The following is a 24,980-nucleotide window of genomic DNA, read 5'->3' on the forward strand; positions in this document are numbered from 1 at the left end:
CAACACTACCACGACAACCATTTTGTAATTTATTTCAAACAAACTTGAGTTTGTTTTTAACCTGAATCCAAATTAAACTGTCGGTAAAAACAAACCAACATTTGTTTAAACCGGTTTAGGACAGAGCTATGAAACCGACTCTTCACCGACTAGGGTCTAGAGGTGATGGGACGCTAGCGCCACACAACGGGAGCATAACCACATACTCTAATAAATATGACCGTTACAAAGTTTTACACAAGGCAGAAAGCAAAGATAGACGTCTGTTCTCTGTGCTACAAACTAAAAGATAGCAAGCTGATAGTAGCTGAGAAAATAGCAAATGAGTGTAACGTTCCAGGGACTTTAATTGAGCTTCGGAAGGCTTCCAGGTTCCAGGGAGTTTCAGGGTCGTTACAGGGGATTTCAATGGGTTTTAAAGGCGTTACAGGGGATTTCAGTGACCCATAATGAGCTTTCAAGCATTTCAGGGGGTTTCAGTGACGTTCCACACGTATTAAAGGGTTTCAGGGGGTTTCAGGGACGTTCCAGGGACTTTAATTGAGCTTCAGAGGCCTTCCAGGGAGTTTCAGAATCGTTACAGAGGATTTCAATGGGTTTCAAAGGCGTGACAGGGGATTTCAGTGACCCATAACGAGTTTTCAAGCATTTCAGGGGGTTTCAGTGACGTTCCATAGGTTTCAAAGGGTTTCATGGGATTTCAGGGGCGATCCAAGGGTTTTGAAGTAATTTCAGCGGCGTTCTAAGGGTAGGTTCAATGGGGTTTAAGGAGCGTTCCAGGGGTTTTCAGCGGCGTCCTAGGGGTTCCCAAAAGATTTGAGTGGTGTTCCAAGGCGTTGCAGGAGATCAGGGGTATTTAAGGGATTTTAGACATGTTCCAGGGCGTTTCAAAGGCGTCGCAGGGGTTTTCAGAGGCGTTCCATGGGTTTTCAAGAGATTTTAGAGGCGTTCCAGAGGATTTTAGGAGTGTTCCGAGGTATTTCAGCGGCGTTAAACGAGTTTTCGAGGGCTTTCAGAGGCGTTATGGTGAATATATAACGAAGCCACCCCTCGAATTTGCAAGAGCACAAATCTGAAGAACCAAATGATAGATTGTGCTGAAAAGTTGATCGATTGGTCACCACCAGCGGGTAACCAATCGATCAACTTTTCAGCGTGGTGAAACATTTGGTTCTTCAGATTTGTGCTCTTGAAAATTCAAGGGATGGCTTCGTTATACATTCACCTTATAGGTAGAAAAAAGAACCGTTTCATAGGGTTTCAGTGGTGTTGCAGAGGCCTCAGAGGTTACACAGGCATTTCAGGGGGTTTCAGTGGCGTTCCACAGGTTTTAAAGGTATTTCAAAGGCATTCCAGGGGTTTTATAGTAGTTTCAGTGGGTACCGCCTTACCCCGCTGGTTCGACACGTTTTAATACGACACTTTTTAATTCGTACCCCGCTTATTCGACAAATGTCGAATTGAAAAGTGTTCAAATGTCACAGCGATGTACACTGTGAATGCAAAACAGTTTGTTATTGCACTTATACTCGCACCCGCAGCAGCTCCTCTTGCATTCCGGAAGTTCTGATATGGTGCTATTCGACACCCAAATCGCCTGGCGACCAACCGGAATGAACTGTGGATGTCAACAATCGTAGAAAGAACGAGCTTTTCATCCGCACCGCTGCTAAATCTGTTGAAATTATGTATCATAACAAACCCAGAAATCAAAACAATAACAAAAATAGATTTGCCAAATGTCAATGAGCATGGTGGTGTAGGGTGACCAGTTTGTCGAATTAAAAGTTTAGGTTATTCGACAGCAGCCGGCGTCGTATTAGCGGAGTAATACGGTATAGTATAGTATACGGGTCCGCTATACACGCTAACCCTCAGTTACCCAGATTGGTGTCAAAACGACCCAGATTGAGCAAAACTGCAGTTACTCTAAACTGAGTAAAGGCACCTTTACTCAAATCTGGGTTTTCTAGCATTTCAGGGGGTTTCAGGGGAGTTCCAAGGGTTTTGATGTAGTTTCAGCGGCGTTCCAAGGACTTCAGTGGTATCCCAGGGGATTCTAGAAGCGTTCTATGGGGTTTCAAGAGGTTTCAGTGGTGTTCAAAAGCGTTTCAGGAGATCAGAGATATTTAAGGACGAACATCAGAGACTACAAATATGGCTGCCGCAATGGTCGACTTGGATCCCTACTCACAATTTCAAGAGCTCTAATCTTGAAAATTCGTAAACAATTACGCTCGATTTGGAAAACCTGCCTGTTTTTGCAAGTGACCAAAGTCAGGATAAACAAGTGCAGCTTCGTACGTCAGATTTGTGCCTCTAAAGTTTGTATGCCAAATTGCAAAGGGATTTTCTGATGTTTCACCGTTGCAGTGGGTTTCAGGGGCGTTCTACGGGTTTTCAAGAGATTTCTGAGGCGTTCCAGAAGATTTTAGGAGTGTTTCAGGGGATTTTAGTGGCGTATAACGAAGGTTCTAGGAATGTCAAGGGTGTTACAGGTAGTAAAAGAAGCGTTCCAGCGGGTTTCAAGGGGTTTCAAGGGGTATTCCTAGAGGTTGCAGAGGCATTTTAGGGGGTTTCAGTGGCGTTCCACTGGTTTTAAAGGCGTTTCAAAGGCGTTCAGGGGGGTTTTTAGAAGTTTCAGTGGCGTTCTTGGGTATTTAAGCCGCGTTCCAGGGGCTTCAGTGGTGTTCCAAAGGATTCTAGGGGCGTTCCATGGGCTTTCAGGAGCCTTCTAGGGTTTTTGAAGAGGTTTCAGTGGTGTTCCAGGGGATTCCACAGCAATCCAGGGGGAGTTCCAAGGTATCTCAGATCATTACAGAAGGATCAAGGACGTTCTAAAGGGTTAAAATTGTTTCCAGAAGATTTCCCATCCAGAGGCGTTTCAGTTGGATCCGAGAGGCTTCAGGGACGTTCAAGGGATGTTCTAGGGGTCTCAGGGGGTTGCAGGGCCCTCAACTAGCAATGATAGCTAAATAACAGCTTATTCCTATTATGTTTGTTGGGCTGTTCCAAAGGAGCTCAGGGGATTTCAGGGAGGTTCTCTCAATCCACCGGAAATCCCTTCCGATCCCTCCTGAAATTCCCTATAAATCTTTGATGCGCCTTTGAAACATACCTAAATCCCTCTTTGGGAATTTCCTTGAGTTCAAGATCTTAAGAAATTAAAATTTCAACTATCAGTACAAACGTTTTTTTCTTCTTTCAGAAAATGGAACTTAAGTTATTTCAATTCAATGTGTGAGAAATGAGTGGATCTACACAATAACTGGATGTTTTAATACGGCCCTGGAATTATGCACGGAAAAATAAATGGAATCGAAAATTTCAGTACTAACTGTTCAGCAATAATTGGCGAATTACCCTATAAACTCTCAAGATCGTTTAATTTTTATCCAAAAATGTTTTTGCAGAATCCCTTACGGGATTTCTTCCGAAATTTCCCCTTTAATTTCTTTCAACATTGTCCGTGATCTTTTCTCTTGAGTTTCTCCCGGGATTTCTACAGGAGTTTCTCCAGGGATATTTCTTAAAGGTTTCCGAGCGATTTCTGTTGAAGTTTCACCTGAGTTTTTTTCCGAGACTACTCTTAGAAAATTCCTTCTATTGTTGGTACCGGGATGTTTCTCCAAATATGTGGGGATTTGTCCTGGAATTTCTTCCAGGATTTATTTTCTGGAGTTTCTTCTAAAATAACTTTTGAGATTTCTGCCGGAGCTATTGCTGGTATTTGTCACGGAGGGTATCCTACGATTTCTTTTAAACGGTTTCCCAGGTTTTTCTTCTTTTTCTAATAGTTGATCCAAAACCCAAGTAACATCACTAGCTGAATAGCAGTTTCTTAAGCTGGAGTTTGTGTGTGTGAGTGATTTGTTCAATTCCTATACAGTAGACGTTCGATAACTGCAACATGTTTACCTTTCACTTACCGAATGAAATTCGATAACTGCAACAACTGACAGACGTCAAAGAACTGTCAGTTGCTGCAGAATGCAGCCAATGTGCATTCAGAAAACATCGCATTGCAACAAAAGTGCATGCGAAAAACATCGCATCGCTGTTGACATTTGATTTTGACGGATAGCGGTGCGATAACTGCAAAATTGTTGCACTTAGCGGACTTGCACTTGAAAAGCATTGCAGTTAAACCGTTTGCACCGAGCAAACGTCTACTGTACAGCTAAAAGTGGCAAAAATGATTGTTGGGAAGTTCTTGCAGGGATTTTTCCATAAGTGTCTCTCGGAATATCTACAGTAGACGTTCGATAAGTGCAATATGTTTACGTTTCAGTTACCGAATGAAATTCGCTAACTGCAACGTCTGACAGCCGTCAAACAGTTGACAATTGCTGCTGGACGCAGCCAGAATGTAGTGCATCTGAAAAACATCGCAACTCTGTTGACGTTTCTTTTTTGACAGATAGCGGTGCGATAATTGCAAAATTGTTGAACTTAGCGGACTTGCAGTTAAAAAGCATTGCAGTTAAATCGTTTGCACCGAGTGAACGTCTACTGTACTAGAATAACCAACAAAATTCCTTGTTAGAAATTCGCGGAGAAATTTATTTAAAATTACTTATTGATTTTAAACAATGTTTTGTAATCGTTGAATTGTTATTGATTCTAAACAATGTCTTGGATTTGGTTCGTTTTTGTTGTTAATTGATGCTGTTTTGGTTTTAAGTTGATTTGGGTGCGATTGAATGTGTATTGGGTGTGTTGGGTTAGATATTGTCGCTTCGACGCCAAATCGGACGTCGCACAACTGAGTTGCGACGCGTCCCAACTCGCGACGTTTTCGGAATCATTTCGAAGGGAGTGCGCATCTATCTTCTTGTCAACAACAACGAAGCGCACGAGTTGCGGAAAAAAAATGAGACACTTGTGGATCAAGATAGAAGATATTTTGGGTTGATTCCAACTGAATATACACTAAATTCGCATTAAGTTGGTTGTGGTTTAAACATGCCTTTGGCTCCGACCCCGACTAAAACCGATGAATAAGCTTTATGTTATTTTTACATCGTCTTTGGTTTGACTTTCGCCTGAACAAAGGCTAAACCTGTCCATCAAAGGTTTGCCATTCTAAAACAACCTTGTAATCGACGATAACCTCTTAACATTGAAAAGTATTCCCATAAAGTAGCACATTTTATGACCTTGTCGACCGATAACACAGCGTAATCCCTCCTGTAAGTACCTGACGTTAGCCGCATTCCACAAAAACCCGGATTTGTTCCCTCGCTCCGGACCCCTGTCCGTTATACTATCGTGATTTTTGGGCGTATGTTTTGACACGCACCGGTCACCCTCGACTTGCACCCTCGAAAGGCTGCACTTTTTGTACAACCATTAGCTAATGACGGCGCCAAAACCCATCCTGTAGTGGTAATTCATTATCAGAGTTCCCGTTTTTCGGGGTTTTCTTCCCTCGATCGCAACGCAATGCCTACTCGGATCAGATCTAGTTTTTTTTCTCTTCTGGTTTACGGATTTTGTGTTTACAACCGGTGTTTAGTCGACACAAAAACGATAACTTGCATTTTTGGGTTATCTTCAACCGAAGTAGGCTATGACAGCGACTCTGAAGAGGGACCCTAGCAACAACAGTACAATGTATGTAGTTTTCCGTAGCAGCGCAGCAACCCTGATGGCGTAATTTGACACTTTCTGTCGTCTCAGGGCCCGATGTTGCACACCACCAATGTCATCGCCAAGAAATTCCTGGAGAAGAAACCCGCTTGATGGATCGAACGATACTTTTACTATACGTGGCGATCGTGTCTGTTTTCCCAGTTCTAGACACTTTCATGTGAGGGATTTTTACTTTTAAGGATAATGGCGGCGGTCACCGCCGCCATTGCATCGCCGCATCCGTCCTTTGTCTTAAAGATGCCTCCCTCATAGAGGAGGGAAGGATTAGGTTTCCCGTCCCTCCAAGCTTCGGTGATGTTGGTTAAACAATGCGGCGTGAGGTGATCGAAAAAAAATGAGTCCACCGTAAAAATATCCAATTTCGCGTGATGGTTCGGTGAATTTTTTGGAACAAGAAAAAGGGTTATCTCCGGGGGTTTCGATTGAAATCGATTCGATCATGGTAGGCGATGCGATGGATTGCGTCGGTTGTGGTTTTCCTCTTTGCGGCGGCATCAGGCAGCGAAATTGGGCGGGCGATCAATCAGGTTGGCCTTGCGCTTCGTCCAGCGTCCAGCAGAAACGCAGTAGGCTGCGTGCAATTTTATTCGGTAGCTCGATCGTTCGTCGTCATGGCGATGGCGATGCGATATGGGGTTCGGAAAAGTTTGCAGTCGTCCGTTGAACCCGAAAAATATCCATTTCCCATATAGGCGCAGACGAGAAAACGCGAAGAACACCAATTTTTCATTCCGTGTGAGAACTTTGGGTCGAGATCCTGACGGAGAGATAGAAGTCCCGAAAAGTCAGCAAACAATCGCACCACCTGCGAGATCGGGAAAGAGATCCCGAAGCGAAGCAAGGATGGGATGGGAACGAAAGCATCGAATTTCCGAAAAGAGATATGCCTTTGTTTTCCCAGTCCCATAAATGCCCTCTCATTTGTGTGCCTGGACGAGCGAGGCCTCTCTGGATGCTCTGGATGGCCCAAGGCGAAGAATAAGACCTGGCGAGAAAGACGAAAAGATTAAGAAACATGTGTTCCGTCCGGACTGACTGCTGGTAATTTATTCGAACCGAAACGACTTCAGAGCCCGTGATGGGAATTTCGGATCGAAAAGCATCCTTGGCAGCGGCAGAACTGACCTCGTTTCTGGTGCCTCTGCAAGATATTACTTCACACATGTGCCGTTTCTGCGAAACGCAGCAACCCATGACTACTAGACACGACGCGATCGCCGAAACGAACGAAAGTGAAACATCGGTCCACTGAAACTAAGCAGGCAACTTGACTGACTGACTGACAGACTGGCTGCGTGCGTGGGTTGCTTCGTTCGGTTGCATGCTTAAACCAATATGGCTCGAATCACAGCCTCCAGGCAACTCGATCGACAACCTTCGACGAATGAGGGGCGTCGCTTACGGGTCGCGATCGGCACCGTTAGGTTAGGTTCGTCGTCGACGAGTCGCCGCTGTGAGCAAGAACTGAAAGATCGCGATCGAGCGCGGAGGAGAATAATAATGATTGATTAGAGTTCAGGTTGATGTTGTAGTAGCAGCGGCCTACGCAGCCTACTCGGATCGACGCGATGACAGACTGTTGTGATTCCTTGGAAAACGAACGAATCCGCGCGAAGAAGAGAGGTCCAAAGCGGACCTGCCGAAGACAGCAGCATATGTTTGATTTACGGACGATTCCTTCGCTTCCCCGGGTTCGGGAGTTTGGTTTCTGTGTCGAGGGAGTCGAGGATTTGTTTAGAAATTGAATCGTTAGGCTCTTATTTGTTCCTTTGTTCTTGCTCCGTACGTACGCGATCGTATGTGATCGTGTTCGACTTCTTCGTCTCACCCTCGTGATCATTACACAGTCGGGCCCTTATGCGAGGGCGCGAGGCGAGGGGTCCGAAACAAGAAGAAAGGAAAATAAATTAAAAATTTACTTCTCCCTTCGTTGCCGTCGTTGCTTCCAAGCTCGATCGTTGGCTGATCGCACCACCGTTCGTTGATCGTATTCGTAATGACTTTTCGGGGGCTTTCGGATGACGGAGAGAAGTTGCGCGCGGAGAACATAAGGCACCACCAGAGAACCAGACTGCTTGGATGAAGGAGCCTCTGTACCGACGACGATCATTTAAAACATTGCACACTCGATCGAGCCACGACGAAGAAGAAGGCTGTGGATGGTTTCTATTCGCCTCCTCCACTTGAAAAGCCGACGAGACGAGCCTCTTCTTGGTTTGGTTTTACAATATTCTTTGCAGTTCACAGTGTGCCGTACAGGTCCTTCAAGTGTAGGGCATCAGGAGATCGAGAAGGAGAGAGAAAGAGGAGAGGATCAACAAGGGATAATGGATTTTCGGTTGAATGGAGATTGCACTTGCCCAGGCAAATAGAAAGAAGCAAAAAGGGCGAAACGGCGAAACAACTTGCCGGTACGGCATGGCGGCGGTGCCTTGCAATACTGGATCAAGTGTGAGACGGGATCCGATGGGAAAAGGCTACGAATTTGCGGAGCTAATGCGATAATAGGCCAAAGTTTTGCGCAACGATTTTGTGATGAAAATGCCTTTTTTCCCACTCTGACACATCTTGTCCAAAAGAAATTTTCGCCAGTGATCGCCTGGCATTCCGAAACAACGATCACCAACGTCAATTTGTCAACCCACTCGCGTTAAGAAAATGTAAAACCCATGTTTTCGCACGCTAAAACCGGTGACAAATGCCAAACAATTGTGTGTCGCCTAGCAGTTGTCAACTCTTGCCACTTAATCCTTCAGTGTTGTTTGATGGTGAAGGCGGCGGCATTTACGAGCTTCGCTTTCATCGCGCTGAAATTTATATTCCGGTTTTCTTCTTCGGCGAAAATCGCTGGTCTAATCCACTTCTGTGCGCGTTTTTCCCGACTCGGGTTTCCATCAGACACGACAATGGCGCGTCACTCGTTGATACCAAGTAGGCGCCGACGCTGGATCGGATCTGCCGCTCTGGGCATCAGGTGCATCGCCTTCTTTGTTTGTTTTGACAGTGCTGCGCGGAGCAGACGAAGGAAAGCTGGCTGCGACCAGCTGTCGGTCGCCTGCTATGTTTACGTTCGGGTTTGGGACTGATCGCACGGGAGAAAGAGTTATAAATTATCGCTGAAAATCCTTCGAACCCGTGTGTGTATTTAAACAGCAGCTCAGTGTCACAACGGTACGTCAGCGCGAGGAAAGTGGTAGATTATTTACTGCTTTTATGATTTGAAAAATTTGCAAAGTATTTTGCGATGCCCACGTCTTTTGACACGCAGCCGTTATAATTTATTGGCCTCGCCAAATTCCATCGCGCTTTTGTTTTCATAATTCTGACACGGGTTTTGTTTGCTTTGGGTACAGACTTCGGACATCAGAGCCGTTCGTTTGACGGTTTTATCGACACTGTGCGGTCTTTTGATGGGCAACCATTGTGCGGTCAAAACTCGACGACAATGATCGTAATGTTCGGAAAATATGGCGCAGGCTTTAATCGCGCTTGGGTTCTCTTCAGCTGTAGTAGGCCATGACGATGGACTTTTGTTGTCGAGGATTTCGTTGATTGTTATTGGTGCATTTGGTTAATCACAGTAAGCCATTTGCGGATGCTTGATGGCTGTTTAATGGCGTTTTATCTTCAACACACACTGAGAAAATATCTCTTTTACGGTCATTGACTGAATTTCGTGAAAAATATGTCACAAATCCGAATCTCACAGAACTTTTGTTTCCCTTCTCATCCCACAGGTACGCGCAAGCAATGGAATTGGAGGCGTGCGAAGTACTAGCGGACTACTCGCTCCAGGAGGCTCCATTCTACGAGGCACCGCTCAAAGTGGGTCCCCCACAGCCGGCGATCACGCCTCAGCTACTCCATCAGACCACGCCACAGCAGCAGCACCACCACCAGCACCAGCAGCCGCCGCTACAGCGACAGTCCGTTTCACCGTTTTCCCTGTCGTCCTTCCGATCGGCCCTTTTGGGTTCGACGACGAGTGGCGGTTCCATGGCTGCGTCCTCACTGATGCTCAACAGCAGTGGAGGATCGATCGTCGCAGTAGGCGTCGGCGGCGGTGGCAAACTGATGCAACACCTAGGCAACTCGGGTTCCTCGGTGCCACGGTTGCAGCAACCCCCCAGCCGGCCACCGCCTGCTTTGGTGCAATCCTCCGCGCTCGGAGGAGGTCTCGCGAAGACCAAGAAGTTCAAAAAGTCTGTCTCCTTTCTACCAACGATTGTTCAGGTGAGTCCAACTTAACAGCAGCTGTCATCAGTATGCAGCCCGCGCGGCTGTCACTATCATTTACATTTTATATGGTAGCCATTTGGGAACGTGATCGATCGCCGGGTAAAGAAAATATGATAAACACGGGGAGATTGCTGGCTGTAGGGAACAATCGCTTCGAACTGCTGCTCGGGCGAGGTCGTCGGAAGCGCTGGAAGGGCGCGGTCAGAATTAATTCTATTATGCATTGACTCCATCAGGGACTGTCCGTCCACGGTCCAAACGGTCCGGGAAAGGAAGTTGAAGCTATGAAATATTAATCGCATCGCAGTAGTCATTGACTGAGTGATGGCGCACTCGCGGACAAACAAACAACGCCTCCCACGATTAACAATTACATCATCAACAATTCAGCTTGGCAGGCAGGGCCTTTCTGTTGTTTTTAAGCGAAAAATTTTCCCTTATCAGCTGGAAAGCGCGAAAGAGACGGATGACCGACCACCGACATGTTAGTCGTTGTGAGATCAAAACATCCGATTCCACTACAGGCCTGTCTGCGCGTAATCACGACCATTGCTCGTCGCGTCGCGACTATTTACGATGTGATAACAGCAGCAATGTTATCGCAAATTTTTTGACTGAAAGGGGTTCCAAAGCGCGTCGCCACTGTACCTACTTTATATCACTGTGTGGCAGTGATGTCAACCCAACTGCTAAAACAGCTGAAATGACAATAAAAAGTAGGCGCTGAATACTAATTGTGACAGTTGCCCCTGGTTACCAACATCCACCATTCGTCCCGACTCGGACGGACGACGAGTGAAATATTGTCCGGTCGAATTATAATCGCATATTTAACGTGTTTAATTATGAAGTTGTCATATTTTTACAGTCTGGCGCGCTTGTCGCGGCTTGCTGCGTGTGCGAGACACTGGGACTGCGACTGGATTAAGACCGATCGCAGCACATTTTGAACAGGAGAAAAAGAATGTGTCGAAAAAAAATGGGAAAGAGTTAATAATACGATGAAGACGTTCACAGCTTCTGCTTGGTTGAACCACAGAGAACAGACATCCAAGTTCAGTTCCGAAACTGTGTAAGGAATTTAACGGCCATTTGAAATCGGCAACACAAGTGGCAATAGCGTGGCGCTGCAGTCGGTTAATTTCCCATACTAATTTAATTCACCACTTGAAATGTTTCAATTCACCACTGACTGTGGCAATATGGTGTTTGGTGGCGTTAGTGTTGTCATCGTGTATTGGTTTGCAACCTTACTCAAGTGAAGATTCAAATCCTTACACAACTTTTCGAATGAAATTTGTTCTAGCCTGGATGTCTGTTCTCTGTGGTTGAACATACGCAGTAGAACAGAAAACGCAGTAGGCTAGGAACAACGGACAAGGACCACAAGAAAAGGGAGGTCTGCTTTGGGAAAAATATTGAGCTCTACACTGAAAAACAAGAGAACCCAAATTTGAGTATTTTTAAACTCACTTTTGAGTTCTTTTTTGCATCCTGTTTCATTCGCTCTCTTTATTGTTGTCAGAGAGTGAATAGCAAAACAACCCAACTTTGAGAGTTCGATGCGGGAAGCCAAAATTGAGTAAGTGGCACAGTACCGAAAGTTGAGTAATTTTAACTGACGGTTGAGTAAAAAGAACCTTGACCTTAGGTACTTTGGCCGTATACGCCTAAATGCAAACTACCTACCTAAACATCGACTCGAGCAACTCAAAATTGGCTTCCCGCACGCAACCTCGAAGTTGGGTGGGATGAACTCACTTTTGGGTACTTTCGTTTTTCCGTGTAGAGCATTAGTCATTTGACTTTTTGATATCACCTTTTGACAGCTGGGCAACTGCTTGACAGCTCCGCCCAGTACAAAAACCAAGGAGGGGTGATTTTGTTATGGGATTTCGATGTTTGCTGGCCTTGTTTACAAATTCTTAGCGAATCAAATGGAGATCATTTTAAATAGTCGTCAGACTATAGACTTGTAGCGATCGTCGCATCAAATGTTCGTTATTTTACGCAAAAATCCCAGAAAGAAGGCATGGAGAGATTCCCAAAAGAATACCTGGAGAAATCCTGATTGAAATCTCTGGAGGGATTCCTGACATCATCTCTAGAAGAAATCCCGATGAAATGCTTCGAGGAGGAATTTCCCTAGAAATCTCCAAAGAACTCTTATGGAAATTCACGATGAAAATTCTGAAGGAATTGCCAAAAAGTCCTTGGAAGAAGTTCCTGAAGGCATTCCAAAAAAATCCTTTTGAAATTCTCCAGAAAATTTCCTGAAAGAAATTATGAAGAAAATTGTGTTCGATATGAGCATTTGCCAATGGATGAACGAATTCCCAAGGAATGAAATTTCTGAAGAAATTTCCCAAAAATCCATGAAAGAATCTATATTGAGATTCTTGTTGGAATACCTGGATCCATTGCTGTTCAAATCCATGCATGAATTTCTGAAAAAAATTCTAATAAAATACTTCAACGTCTTTCTTGAGAGATTCTTTCAGGAGTTTCTGGAGGTGTTCTTCAAAGAACATCGAAACAATTTCCAGATGGAATATGTAGAGGAATCCCGAGAACCCTTGAAGGTATTCCGTATGGTAATCACCTGGATAAGTTTCCAATGATTTTCTAATTAAATTCCCGAAAAAATGCCTGGAAGAGTTAAAAAAAAATTCTGGAAATATTTCCCAACGAACACCGAAAGAAATTCACCATCCCCGTTGAATACACTGCAAGTATTCATTATAACATTTTTAGTAGAAACTCTGATGATATGGAGGAATTCCTGAAAAGAAAATCTGCAGAGATTTTTTGAAGAAATTCCTAAAGGAATAAATCGAAAAATACCAATGATTTTCTAAAGATATTCGCCAAAGAATTTTCTTGACATTCCTGAGAGAATCACAGGAGAAATCCCCCACTTTATAAATTTTTGAAGACATCCTTGTTCAAAATACTTGGAGAAATTCTTAATGGAATTTCTAGACAACGAACGCCTTGAAAATTCCCAAAATTCCCATACTGGAGGAAATTCTAGAAAAATCTGAATGTTGTTTCCAGCGAAATCCCGGAAAGAATTTCTGAAGTCTTACGAACAATACTTTAGCGACTCCCTTGAGAAATTCTTCTAGGAGTCCCTGGAGAAATTTCTCAGCGAACGTCGAAATAATTTCCAGATATTCCTATCTAGAGGAAATCTTGAAAGAACCCTTGGAGGCATTCGGTATGGGAATCATTTGTGTAAATTTCCCAAAGAATCCATTGGGAAATTTTCAAAAAAAGCCTGGAAGAATCCCAAATGAATCTCCGGATGTATTCCCCAACAAGTTTTTCCGAAAGTTCACCAAGAAATGTAGAAATTCCGCAAAGAATCTCTAAAGAAATCATAAGTGAAATAGCTGAGGAAATCTCCGATGCAATCTTTGGAAGAATTTCTGAAGAAATTTTCAAAAAAGTTCTTCTACAAATCACTCCAGAAATTTTCCAAGCATCCCTAGAGAAATTTCCCATCGAATCTCTGGGGAAATTCTCGTTGAAGTATCTAAAGAAATTGCTAATGGAATCCTTAGATGAATTCTTTAATGAATGTGGAAAAATGTGTGGAAAAACTCTCCCAACGATTCCTTGAGAAATCATTCAAGAAATCTCTGTAGGCATATCTCAAAGAATCTCAAAATAGTTCTCGAATCGAATTCCTAGTGGAAATCCCGATGCTCTGGAGAAAGTCTCCCAAGTATCGCTTGAAAAAATCCATTAAAATCTCTTGAGGAATTTCATTCTTTTTTTTCTGAAAAGATAGTCTTTCCGATTCCCGAAAGAATTTTCATAGAATTTCCCATGGGAATCTTTGGAGGTATTCCCTCACGAAAACCCAAAGAAATTCATCAGGAAACCCTGTACACATTTGTCAAAGTTTCCTTGAAGAAATTTCGGTAAATAGCTGGAGACATTTTCGATTGATTGCTTGGATGAATTCCTGAAAAGAATCTTTGGAAAAATTCTCAAATGAATCTCAGCTGAAACAAATCTCCCCATAAGAATTCGCCAAAGAGTTCCTGAAGAAATTCTCAATTGAATATTTGACGCGCTTCCGATAGAATCTTTAGATGAAAGCTTGAAAGAATTTCTGGAAGATTTCTCAAGCGAAGCCCGAAAGAAATCAGTTGTATAAAATCTTAGAGTTGTCTGCAAGGTTGTCTGTCATTCCGTCACGCTTTGAAATGTTTCATTGGAATCTTTCACATAGTATGACAGCTCATTGGTGCATCGCTGCATTGCTGCATCGTTGCATTGTTTCATTGAGGTGTTGTTGTATCGTTGCATGAGTGCATCGTTGTATTGTTGCATTGCTGTATCGTTGCGTCGTTGTATTGATGCATTGTTGCACTGGTGCATCGTTGTATTGTTGCATCGTTGCATTAGTACATTGCTGTATCGTTGCAACGTTGCATTGATGCATCGTTGCATTGTTGCATTGGTGTATTGCTGTATCCTTGCGTTGTTGCACCGTTGCATTGGTGCATTGCTGAATCGTTGCGTCTTTGTATTGGTGCAGTGTTTCATCGTTGTGTTGTTGTATCGTTGCATTGGTGTATTACTGTATCGTTGCATCTAGGATAGGATGCGTCACGTAGTCAGCCAATTTGAGACCAATTTGCTGTCAAACGGAGACCAGTCGCTGATTGGTCGAAATTTATATCTGTTTGCTGCGATCAGATCGCTTTGTTGTTTGTTTGGCCGTGTTGCTAGTTTGTAGGTTTAGCATTTGTTAACAATATTAAAAATCATTGTGTTTTTTATTCAAGCTTCATCGGTTCAAATATGTCAGAACTCAGAAGTAATCTCAAGCCCGAGCATCGATTTAAATCATTGGTTGGTGCAAAATCAATTGAATTTGTGATATATTTCGATATAAATGAAAGAACATTGTGTTTGAAAGCAATTTTAGTTGCTAGCTGTGCTATTCCAATTGTAAATAGTGCTTTGTGTTGTAAAATATGCATCAAAATTCCAATAGTTAAATTTAATTGGTTGGAATTATTTGAAATAAAGAAAAGTGGCAGCACTGGATTTTCATCGTCGACGAAATCGAACGTGAAAATAACAAGGTAGGCGAATTTCTGTTGTCACATCCTATCCTGGCGTTGCATTTGTGCATCGTTGCATTGTTACATTGGTGTAATGCTTGGTGTAATGCTGTATTGCTGTATCATTGCATTGTTGCACCGTTGTATTGGTGCATTGCTGAATCGTTGCGTCATTGTATTGGTGCATTGTTGCACCGGTGCATCGTTGCGTTGTTGCATCGTTGCATTGGTGCATTGCTGTATCGTTGCATTGGTGAATCGTTGCATAGTTGTGCCGTTGCATTGGTGCCTTACTGAATCGTTGCGTCATTGTATTGTTGCATTGACGCATCGGCACATCGCAGCATTGTTGCACCGTTGCATTGGTACACCGTTGCATCATTGTAGTAGTTGCAAAAGATTCAAAAAGCAATTCATTGCTGTATTAATCCTGTAGAATGTTTTAAAAGTTTCTTTCATTCTATGAACAAGAACCCTACAACAGTCGTTTATGAAGCAAGATTGGTTTCATAGTATTCCTTCTGGCGCTACTCAACGAGATTCTTTTCCAATACTAAGTGAAATGTTTCATACATGAACTGCTTCAAAAGCTTGTAAGGAAACTTAGAGATTTTTTTCTTCCAGGAGATTCTAGGATCTTCTTGATTCGATAAAAAAAACAAAAATAATTTGAAAACCCTTAAAATTATACACACAATCTGTATCTTCAAAGAAAGATAATTGTCAAACGGATCGAAAAAATATACATTATTTGTGGAACGTGGCTAGTCACGTTGGGTCTGGGGGCTGTCCATTTATTACGTAAGAGGATTTTTACGATTTTTCAACACCCCCACCCCCCCTTGTAAGATTTTTTGTATGAGAACCAAAATATTTTTGTATGACGCGTAAGATTTCTCAAACCCCCCCTCCCCCCATAAACCCTTACGTAATTAATGGACAGCCCTCTGCTAGTTTTTCAAATATTTCTGAAAAACTCTCCAGAGAATCCTTGAAGAAGTTCACCAAAGACTCCATGAAGAAATTCTCATCGGAACTATTTGGAGAAATTTTCGAGGGAATCCCTGTACAAAGGCCTACAGAAACCTCTGGAAATCCTACAAGTTATCCGTTTTGCAGTTCCCCAAAAAATATATCCTGGAAAAATCTAAGAAACCTCTTCATACATTTTTCAAAGAATCCCTAAAAAAATCTCGAATAGAATCCCCAGAAAAAAAAATACTGATAGAATCCCTGGACTGTCCTTCCTGAAATTTGCAATAGGATCTCTTGGAGATTTTTTAAATATTATACGAAAGACGAATGAAAGACGCTTTCACGAAATACTGTCTAGAGAAATTCCCAAAGATTTCTAAAACAAATTCCCAAACATTTCTGGGAGGAATTCCCCTGGGGAATCTCTGGAGGTATTTTCCAATGAAACCCTAACAAAATTCATCCAGAATCTCTGGAGAAGTTTCTCAAAGTATCCTTGAAGAAATTTCAGTGAATACCTATCTCCAGGTTTTTGAGGGAATGTTTGGGATAATTTGTAGGAACATGTCTGGAAGAATTCTGTAATAAATCCCGGCAGAAATTTCAAAAAAGAATCTCCCCAAACATATTTGCCCAAAGAGTCCCTGATGAAATTCCCGATAAAATATTTGGTGAAATTTCCGTTGGAATTCCTAGATGAATGCCTGAAAAATGTTCCAACGAATCCCTTAAGAAATTTACCAAAGATTCCTGGCAAAAAAAAAACTCTAAAGTATCACTGGAGAAATTCCATATGGAATGCCACAAAGAAAATCTTGAAGGAATTCGCTTAAGACTTCCTGATGAAATTCTCGCTGAAATATCTTGAGATATTTCCGATAAAGTTACTACACGAAGTCCCCAAGTAACCAATGAAGGAATTCTTCAACGAACCTCTTGAATATTCCACTAGAAATCCTTGAAGCAATTCCCAAGAGAAATTTCTTTACAAATTTCCGAGGAAATCCCAACTATTTTCAGGAAGAATCCCCGAAACCATGTCTGGAATTTCTAAACCAGCAATTTACGAGAGCTAATGGCCGCATCTAATCTGAACCAGCGGGGTAGCGCGGACGTCAACCACGAATAGATGTGCCGTAGCCCACATGAATTTGACATGTTGGGAAATTGACACTTTTGGGCACTCTGACAGATCTGGGATGTGCACGACATTTGCGAATTAGTCAATACCATAAGTTATTACTTAAGTAAAACGTGTAAAACTAGCAAAAGGTTACCAAAATTTTGGCGTGCAATCGTTCGAAATTACACGACAACGCGGAGATAGCAAATAAATCAGTAAGAAATTGTGTAATGCATCAATTTTCAGCACAAACCATTTTGAACGTGTTTTTGTTGTGAGCTACGGGGATTCTGCCTTTTGCTGCCCCCCTGATCTGAACACTTTAATTTGACCCCCACTAATTTGCACATCCTTCAAACTAAAAATTATTCAAACGTCATTCTGGTTTTGGAACGGGGTGAAACGGAACAAAGAATCAAAACAGCAAAAAGGGTTACCATTGGTGTGTTTTTTTCGGCGCCCACAGGGTTACCAGAAGTTCAAATTAAAAATGAACTCCGTTGGTTTGCATGAGGTGTCGTTCAAACCAACGGGGGTAGACGGTATTCATACCAGAAATCGAGCATGAATGTGGCGGCCACTAGCGCTCGTGAATTGCTGGATGCATGGAGGAATTCCCAAAGAAACCCTGTTCTGGCAGCAATGCACGAGGGCTGGCTGTCACTGGGTATGCTGTGGTCGACACGCCCTTGACACGCCTATACCTATAGCATGGAGTGACAGTAGTGACATTAGGGGCCCAATTTCGTTTGATCAGCACATTTTGGGGCCGTTTTAACAGAAGAGATGTTGACAACAATGCCTGTCAGTGGGTTGGTGGTCGATGAGACAAGTGCATGTGTCGGTTGACAGGTGTCAAGTATGACAGGACGGAGAATAACAGATGAAATGACAGGAGTGAGATTGAAGGAAAAACGTCAACAAAATTGTAAATAAAAATAAATAGAAGAAGGAGAAAAACAATAGATTGAAATCATATTGAATTGCAAATGAAGATTACGATTGCGGCGAAAGTAGTAAAGTTGAAGAGATTAAGTTAGTTTTTGTGGGAAGATATGTAGCCGAGGTGACGATAAATACAATATTGGTCGAAGGATTACAATTGCAAAAGCCTGTAAGAAAAAAGGGAGTGATAAAGGGAAAGGAAACAGTGTAGTTGATCGATGTGATATTTCATTGAACAGGATCCGGGAAAAGTTTAGTAGTGTCCCAGAAGCTGAATGTTCCGGATGCTACGGGCAAGAAGAGGAGCAAGAAGTCCGGCCAAAGAAGCGATGGAGGGTTCGAACAGGGACACCGATCCAATTGAGAAGCAGTTGGAAGAGGAGCAACTCGCCAAGACGAAGAAGGCCTTCGCGAAGTAGATGACGGCGTGGAAGAAACTACTCGCTCGGCAGAATGAGTGGAAGGAACAGCAGCTGAAGCAAGAATAGGAGATGTGTGATCTAGAACTGAAAGGTTCAGCGTGAAATGGTGTAGCATGAAAAGAAGTTGCGCTATAAGCCCAGCTGACTACAGAGTGAAGAAGCAATATCTGGAGTCAGTTAATGAGCAGCGTCAACCGAGTCAATACGTTGAAAAGCCATGAAAGCGCTGTTGGTGAAGCTTCGAAGGACCATCCGAAGAAAAGAGTGCTGGAGTGGCTAAAGGATCAGCTAGTGGCAGCCGAGAAGCCTTCCACCGCGGATTTTCGGCACACGTACCCAAAACGAGAGAACCCATTTGGAACGGGATGCTCGAAGCAAGTTGAAAAGCCAAAGTCAATGTTGAAAGTGCCAGTAGCGATTACTGAAATCGAAGATGGTGCAAGTGAAGATAGCGACAGAAGCAACGACGAGTGGTTCAAAGACGTTTCTGCGGAGAGCAACCTGTCTGCGGAGGGGCAGAGCAGTTGACGGGCCAGGGCCAAGAGTTAGCAGAATCTACGAAACACAGCTAGACGATCGAGCGGAAAGCTGCCGGCATAGTAGTCTGCGAAGAAGTAGAGGTGCTGACGGGCCAGGGCAAAGCGTTGGTCGAATCTCCAGGGAGCAACTAGCTGCTCAAAAAGCGGTGTCGCAACACCTCCCACACCAAAGTTTCGGGGAGAGCTCGAGGTCTGGTCGCTGTTCACGACGGCGGCGTGTGGATTCTCGCACCTGGAGAATCTGAAGGCAGTAATTAGCTGGCTAGATCTACCAGACTCATTTCCGGACGTGATTCGCGCCCTTCGGAATTTGTTCGGAAAGCCAGAGAAGCGACTGAAGACGCTAGTGGTGAAGGTGAGGAACGCTGTAGCGCTGACAGCCGAAGGGCTGGAGAGCTTAATAAAATTCGGCATCACCATGAAGCAATTCTTCTATCATTTCGAGGCTGCACAGCTCAGCGATCACCTCAACAACCCGAAGCTGGTGCAGGAGCTGGTCGGGCTACAAGCTGGATTGGGTCCGGTATGGGGGTTTGAGATGAAAATCAAGAGGGTTTCCTGGGGGTTCACGGCGTCTAAAAATATGAGGTTCTAAAAAGGGTTTCTGGGGTGTTTTGCGGCGGTTCCACAAGAAATAATAAGGGCTTAACGTGGTCTCGAGATTCAATAGGGTAGGCTTCAGAGGTATTCCAGGGTGATTTGTGGGGACTTCAGGGGGGTTTGAGATTTGTTTAAGAGGGATTAAAGCCCTTTCAAAGGTTCAAGGGAATCGAGGAAGCTGGAATCCCCTTAAACAACCCTGAAATCCCTCTGAAACGTCACTGGGACGTCCCTGAATCACTCCTTAAACGTTCCCTGGAATCTGACGGAACCCCGTGAGACCCCTGAAACGCACCCCTGAGACCTCCTGGTACTCCCTTGAAACCTACTGAGGTCCCCAAGAACGCCCCTGAGACCCCTTAGAACTTCCTGAAACCCGCTGAGAGTACATGAAACTCCCCTGAGATCTGTTAATCCTTCCTTGAAACCAGGGTTCCTGATTTCCACTTTTCATCTTCTTCCCCATTCGAAGACAGTCAGCAGCGAACGGTTGTCGCTTGAGTTCGTGTGTGTGCTTGTCAGCGACGACAGCAAACTCCGGCGAACGGTGGGAAGCCACACTTGGAAATTATTCATTCGTCCACATTCGCATCGCAAGCGAATGCGATTCGTGAGTGATGCAATTGATATTGTACATACGAATTATTGATGTTTTCGAATTATTTTCTTTGCTAATCTAGCATTTCAGCGACAATACAGTAAAAATGTATGCATTACATGCAGAAATTCTCTTCTACTCATGATAATAGCCGTTTCGATCGCTCACCAGTATTCTTCACCATTCGCCATTCATTCATTCGCTTGCGATCCAAACTGCGACGAATGGCAACGAATATTCATGTCAAGCAGATGGCTCATCGCTTCCCACTGGTGATGGGGTTGCGTGTTTGATCACGACGACCCGTTTGCTGCATCTTTCTCGATTCGCTTCAGCAAAGAGGAGTGAATATGAATGGAGTGAGGCGAATATACCGATCCTTGCTTGAAACCCTCTGGATCTTCTAATGCCCCCTGAAACTCCTCTGAGATCTCCTGGAACCCTTCGGAACGCTGTGAGACCCCCTAAAATGCATTGCCCATGAGATTTCCCGGTACTCCCATGAAACCTACTGGCATCCCCTAGAACGCCCATGAAACCTTCCTGTAACCCCCCCTTGGAGCACCTCGAGAGCCCCTGAAACTCGCTTGCGACTTCCGAAACCCTTTTGAGACCCCCCGGGGCCCTCTGAGACCCCTTGAAACACGTCTGAGACCTCCTGTAACACCCTGATACCCCCTGAAACGCCCCTTGAATCCCCTGGAGTCTGCCTGAAACGCTCATGTGGTCCCATTGAACGCCCCTGAGATCAACTGAAGCGTCCACTAGACTCTTTGTAATTTTCTGAGATCCCTCTGAAACGGTCCTGAGAGCTCCGGATACACCCCTGGGATGGTTGAGTGACCAAAACTCGAAAGGACAAAACGTCGAAAAGTGAAAGAATGGAATTCCTTTAAGGGAATAAACAACTAATTGTTTGCTTAGATAACTCGATTTCAGCAATCATTTCGACGTGTTGTCCTTTTTGAAGCTTTGGTATTCGACGTTTTGGCACTCGATGTTTGGACATTCGACTTTTTATCCCTAAGTGCTCTGGGATCCTCTGAGATCTCTTGGGACCCCCTGAAATCCCCTGAAACACCCCTGCTGAGATTTTCTGGAACCCCCTAGAAGCCCCATGTAACCTTTTGAGATCTCCTGAAACGCCTCCGAGATCACCTGGTACCTCTTAAAACCACCGGGATCCTATGAAATACGCTTGACGCCTCCTGAGACCCCCTGATGCTCCTGCAACCTCCTTTTGCTCCCGCCTAGAAACACCCCTGGCCACCATAAGCTTTTCTCTTCCTGGCATTAAAATGGCAAAATGTTTTTATCTAGTGGAGACGTCGGGTTAGTTTCAATGGCTTTATGATTCTGTCTGAGCTTCTCATGAGTCAACATCAAAGCAACTCATGGAAACATCAAATCAATAACAAATTTTGAAAACGACGTATAATCAATGGTGTAGCATTGATTATACGTCGTTTTCAAAATTTGTTACTGAAATCATAGTAAACAGACAGGTAATATATCTATTCACAAGACGTTTAAAATCAGCTGATTTTGGAGGTCTTTGACAATCCTTCTATGAAAATGGCAGACCTTGTGGCAAACTTGTGTTTGAACCTTTGTTCGCAGGCCTGTTGGAAGAACAGATGCATACATAAACCTAATTTTTATAGAAGAAACATTTCAAACATACGTTTTTGAGCGTCTTGCAGAAAGGTATGACCGTACCTCTGCATATACAAACCTTGCTCCTGTATCTGCTGTGTTCGCAGCTGCGCCGCGATACCTAGTTGCAGTGCAGCGCAGCTTCCACAAATCCCGTAGTCCATTTCTCAGCACGTCTGCCTGCATTCATCGTGGAATCCCTGTTTAACTTCCCCTCCCTATCCCGCCACCATCGCAGCAACCCACCCACCCACGCCAAATCTGTCACACCTCACGCGCCGCCGCCTGCTTCGACTGCTCTGAGCTCTGCTCGCCGCTAGCTTGATCAATCGTTCCGGCGATCGGCCGTGAAGGAGAAAAACGCTCATCGCTCGTCGTAAAAGATTAAGATCCATCCAATATTTTTTTCACCTCTTCTCCTCGCGATTTTTTATTTTTTGCTTGCATTTTGCACGGTGGTTGTCAAAATATTGGGACTTCAGCTCCGGCAACAGCAGCGGTAAAAATAATGAAGACTGCGCCGCTTGGCTTGCATTGCGAAGAAAAATGGCATCCCATCTGTTGGGGGTTGTGGCCCGATCGTCGATCGTCGCCATAAGCCGACCGACAGAAGAAAGAACCCTTTCGCTTTCCGAAGAATTCGCGGCGACTCACCCGCACCAACAACAACACGCTGCAACGGCGGCGACAGGTGAATCGAAGCAGGCTGGGAGGCGGGTGCCGCAGAGCGGCATGTCGACTTGCATCTCTCGTTCGCAGCTTTTGTACCAGCCGGTGTGATCAAGTAGGCTGTGCTGAAGGTGATGCAGCGACAGCAGTTTACTGTAGGCGACCGGATCGACGTTGGTCGTCTAGGCCTGCTGCGTGTGTTTTCGACTTCGCGGAGAGTAGTGCCGTCGCGAGCGAGACTAGTTTCGGTGTATTTCACGTTTTTATGAATGAATGAGCGCGTGAGGGAACGGTGTGGTGTGCGCGGTAGGGCTCGCGATCGTAGTGGATCTAATTCATTCATAAAATCGAGCTCCCGCGTGACTCGGTTTTTAGAGAAGAAGTGAGCTAATTGTCTGAGACCGGGTCCGAGGAGGCCGGGTCTGAGGAGGCGACTGGTTGATTTGAATATGCCAGTGAGTAGGCGAGTTTATGGAGGGAGTTTGGAGTGTAGCGTAAACGAAACTGAAGCAAAATAAATGCTTCGCACATTGATGATCGGCTGTGTGTTGTGTTTACTTCACGCGAAATTGTTCGCGTCGTATACTAAACACACCGAGTGCTGCGTGATTTGGTGCGGTGCGGTGGCACACCACCCCTTCTGGAAGCGATAAAAGCAGAGGGACGTGATCGTAAAACTGCGTTCAGAAGTGGGTCGTGAATTTCAGGAGTTGGAACTGTGGGAAGCGAAGTGTTATCTAAAATTTCACGCTGAATCATATCCGCTGGGAGTGTGTCAATAACAACTATCGATTGATCGGTCTTGATCTTGTGAGAGATCGCATTTCACAAATCTATAAATCTCGCTGCATCGATCATAAAACCAAGCAAGCTCTTAAATTATGATGTTATAGGGTAACCAATATAATTTGGACCCCCATATATTTTGGACCCCCTGTGTCCTATTATCACAACTTACACATGTTTAATGATGAGATGACGGAAATTTTTAGAATCATTCGCTAAATAAGATCGCTCTGCGCGGGCAGCAATCATTTCTTCGCTGGAAATATCCTTATTTGCCTTGAAATTATTTTTTGCCAATCTCGTCATCCGTGCGAGTGTCGCATCATGTTTACAAAAAGAGATTGCAGTGCTGAGGAAACTTGCAGTTGTAAACAAAAACGTTTATCATTCTAGCGCATTAAATTCGCAAAGTTCGTGTAATCAGCCTTTGTCAATCAAGTAATTAGGATGTGTTCCAGCATATTCAAGCGGCAAATCCTTCCAAAATAAATTCAAACGAGTTTAAACACCGGGTGTCCAAAATATATACTGAAGAGGGTCCAAAATATATTGGGGTGTCCAAAACAGTAAAAACTGATGCTTCAAAAATCAGTTATTTTCATCAAATTTTCAGCCAGAAATGACCTTGTGGGTATTTTTAACGAACAGTGGAGGCTTTTTCGAACATACTAACATCATCATTATGTGGAAATACCCTCTGAATCTGTTTGATTTTGAATTAAATTCAAACCAATGCCCTCTAGGGGTCCAAAATTCAACCGTTACCCTATTTCCGTCGTAAATCAAACCTAGTCTATGACGACTTAAAGTGCCGTAGCGTATCGTAGTAGGCAACGCTTCTGATCGCGTGCGCATGTTTGACAGTTTGAACAGTGTGTCAAAAACGGGGTTTCTTATCGTACTTAGTTTGTGATCAATGATCCAGCTACCATAGTTTTGCCCACTGTGCCCTGTTCTATCTGTCTCCTCACAAACAAACCCCAGCGAGCGAAGATAATCCCTCGTCGTTTGACAGCGGGTCACCCAGCCGGAACCGCGCGTAAATAGAGGCATTAAAATTATCATTATTTCGTTAACATATTTATGGTTGCTCGCATGACTTAATTTTGGAACCCCTCGGCTTTCGTAGCAGCAGCAGGGCGTAGCAGGCGAGTCGTCATAAAGTAGGCCCTGACTGACGATCATCATTACGTCTGTCATCACGCGACCCGACCTTCTGTTCTAGCGCCCCTCCGATGCTTCCGATTCCATAAACCACTTGTAATTTGTACGGAGCCGAGCTGAAGCGGCGCGCCGGCGACATTTCCCTCGGATAAATTTAGCGCTAAATAGAGGATCGAGTGTCGATGGAAAAGTGCGCCCCAATTTGGAAATTGGTCCATGCGCTTTTGTTTTGGGCGGCGATGCCGGCCGTCGCCGCCTCTGATGGTGCGTGGCAGCTTGTTTATGTACGCGCACTTCCCTCATTTCGACACGGTTACTTGGATCTCACTTATGTGAATTTGAGAGTTGATGAAGATGCCATAACGGCTTCTTTGTGGCTGACTGACGGTGATGGTGTTGCGTGGTAATTCGATACGGTCCAGGCCAGGAGGGAAGAAGCCATTTCTGGAGAGTGGTTTGTGCTGGTTTCTGTCCGGCACAGGATGTGACAATACTGGGAAATGATAAATAGATAGAATGACAGCT

General features: G+C 44.2%; 1 protein-coding gene across 1 annotated transcript in view; it reads left to right on the forward strand.

The window, feature by feature from the left end:
• The window catches only part of LOC115253705 (ETS-like protein pointed), a 369,875-nt gene that overhangs the window by 22,507 nt on the left and 322,388 nt on the right, over positions 1-24,980 (forward strand). The window contains exon 2 of the mRNA XM_062847443.1: positions 9,393-9,888. Within this exon, the coding sequence (XP_062703427.1) occupies positions 9,406-9,888 (483 nt within the window). The 5' untranslated portion in view covers positions 9,393-9,405. The remainder of the gene's footprint in view (positions 1-9,392; positions 9,889-24,980) is intronic.

The sequence above is a fragment of the Aedes albopictus genome, chromosome 1, assembly GCF_035046485.1.
Source record: "Aedes albopictus strain Foshan chromosome 1, AalbF5, whole genome shotgun sequence".
Taxonomy (NCBI): domain Eukaryota; kingdom Metazoa; phylum Arthropoda; class Insecta; order Diptera; family Culicidae; genus Aedes; species Aedes albopictus.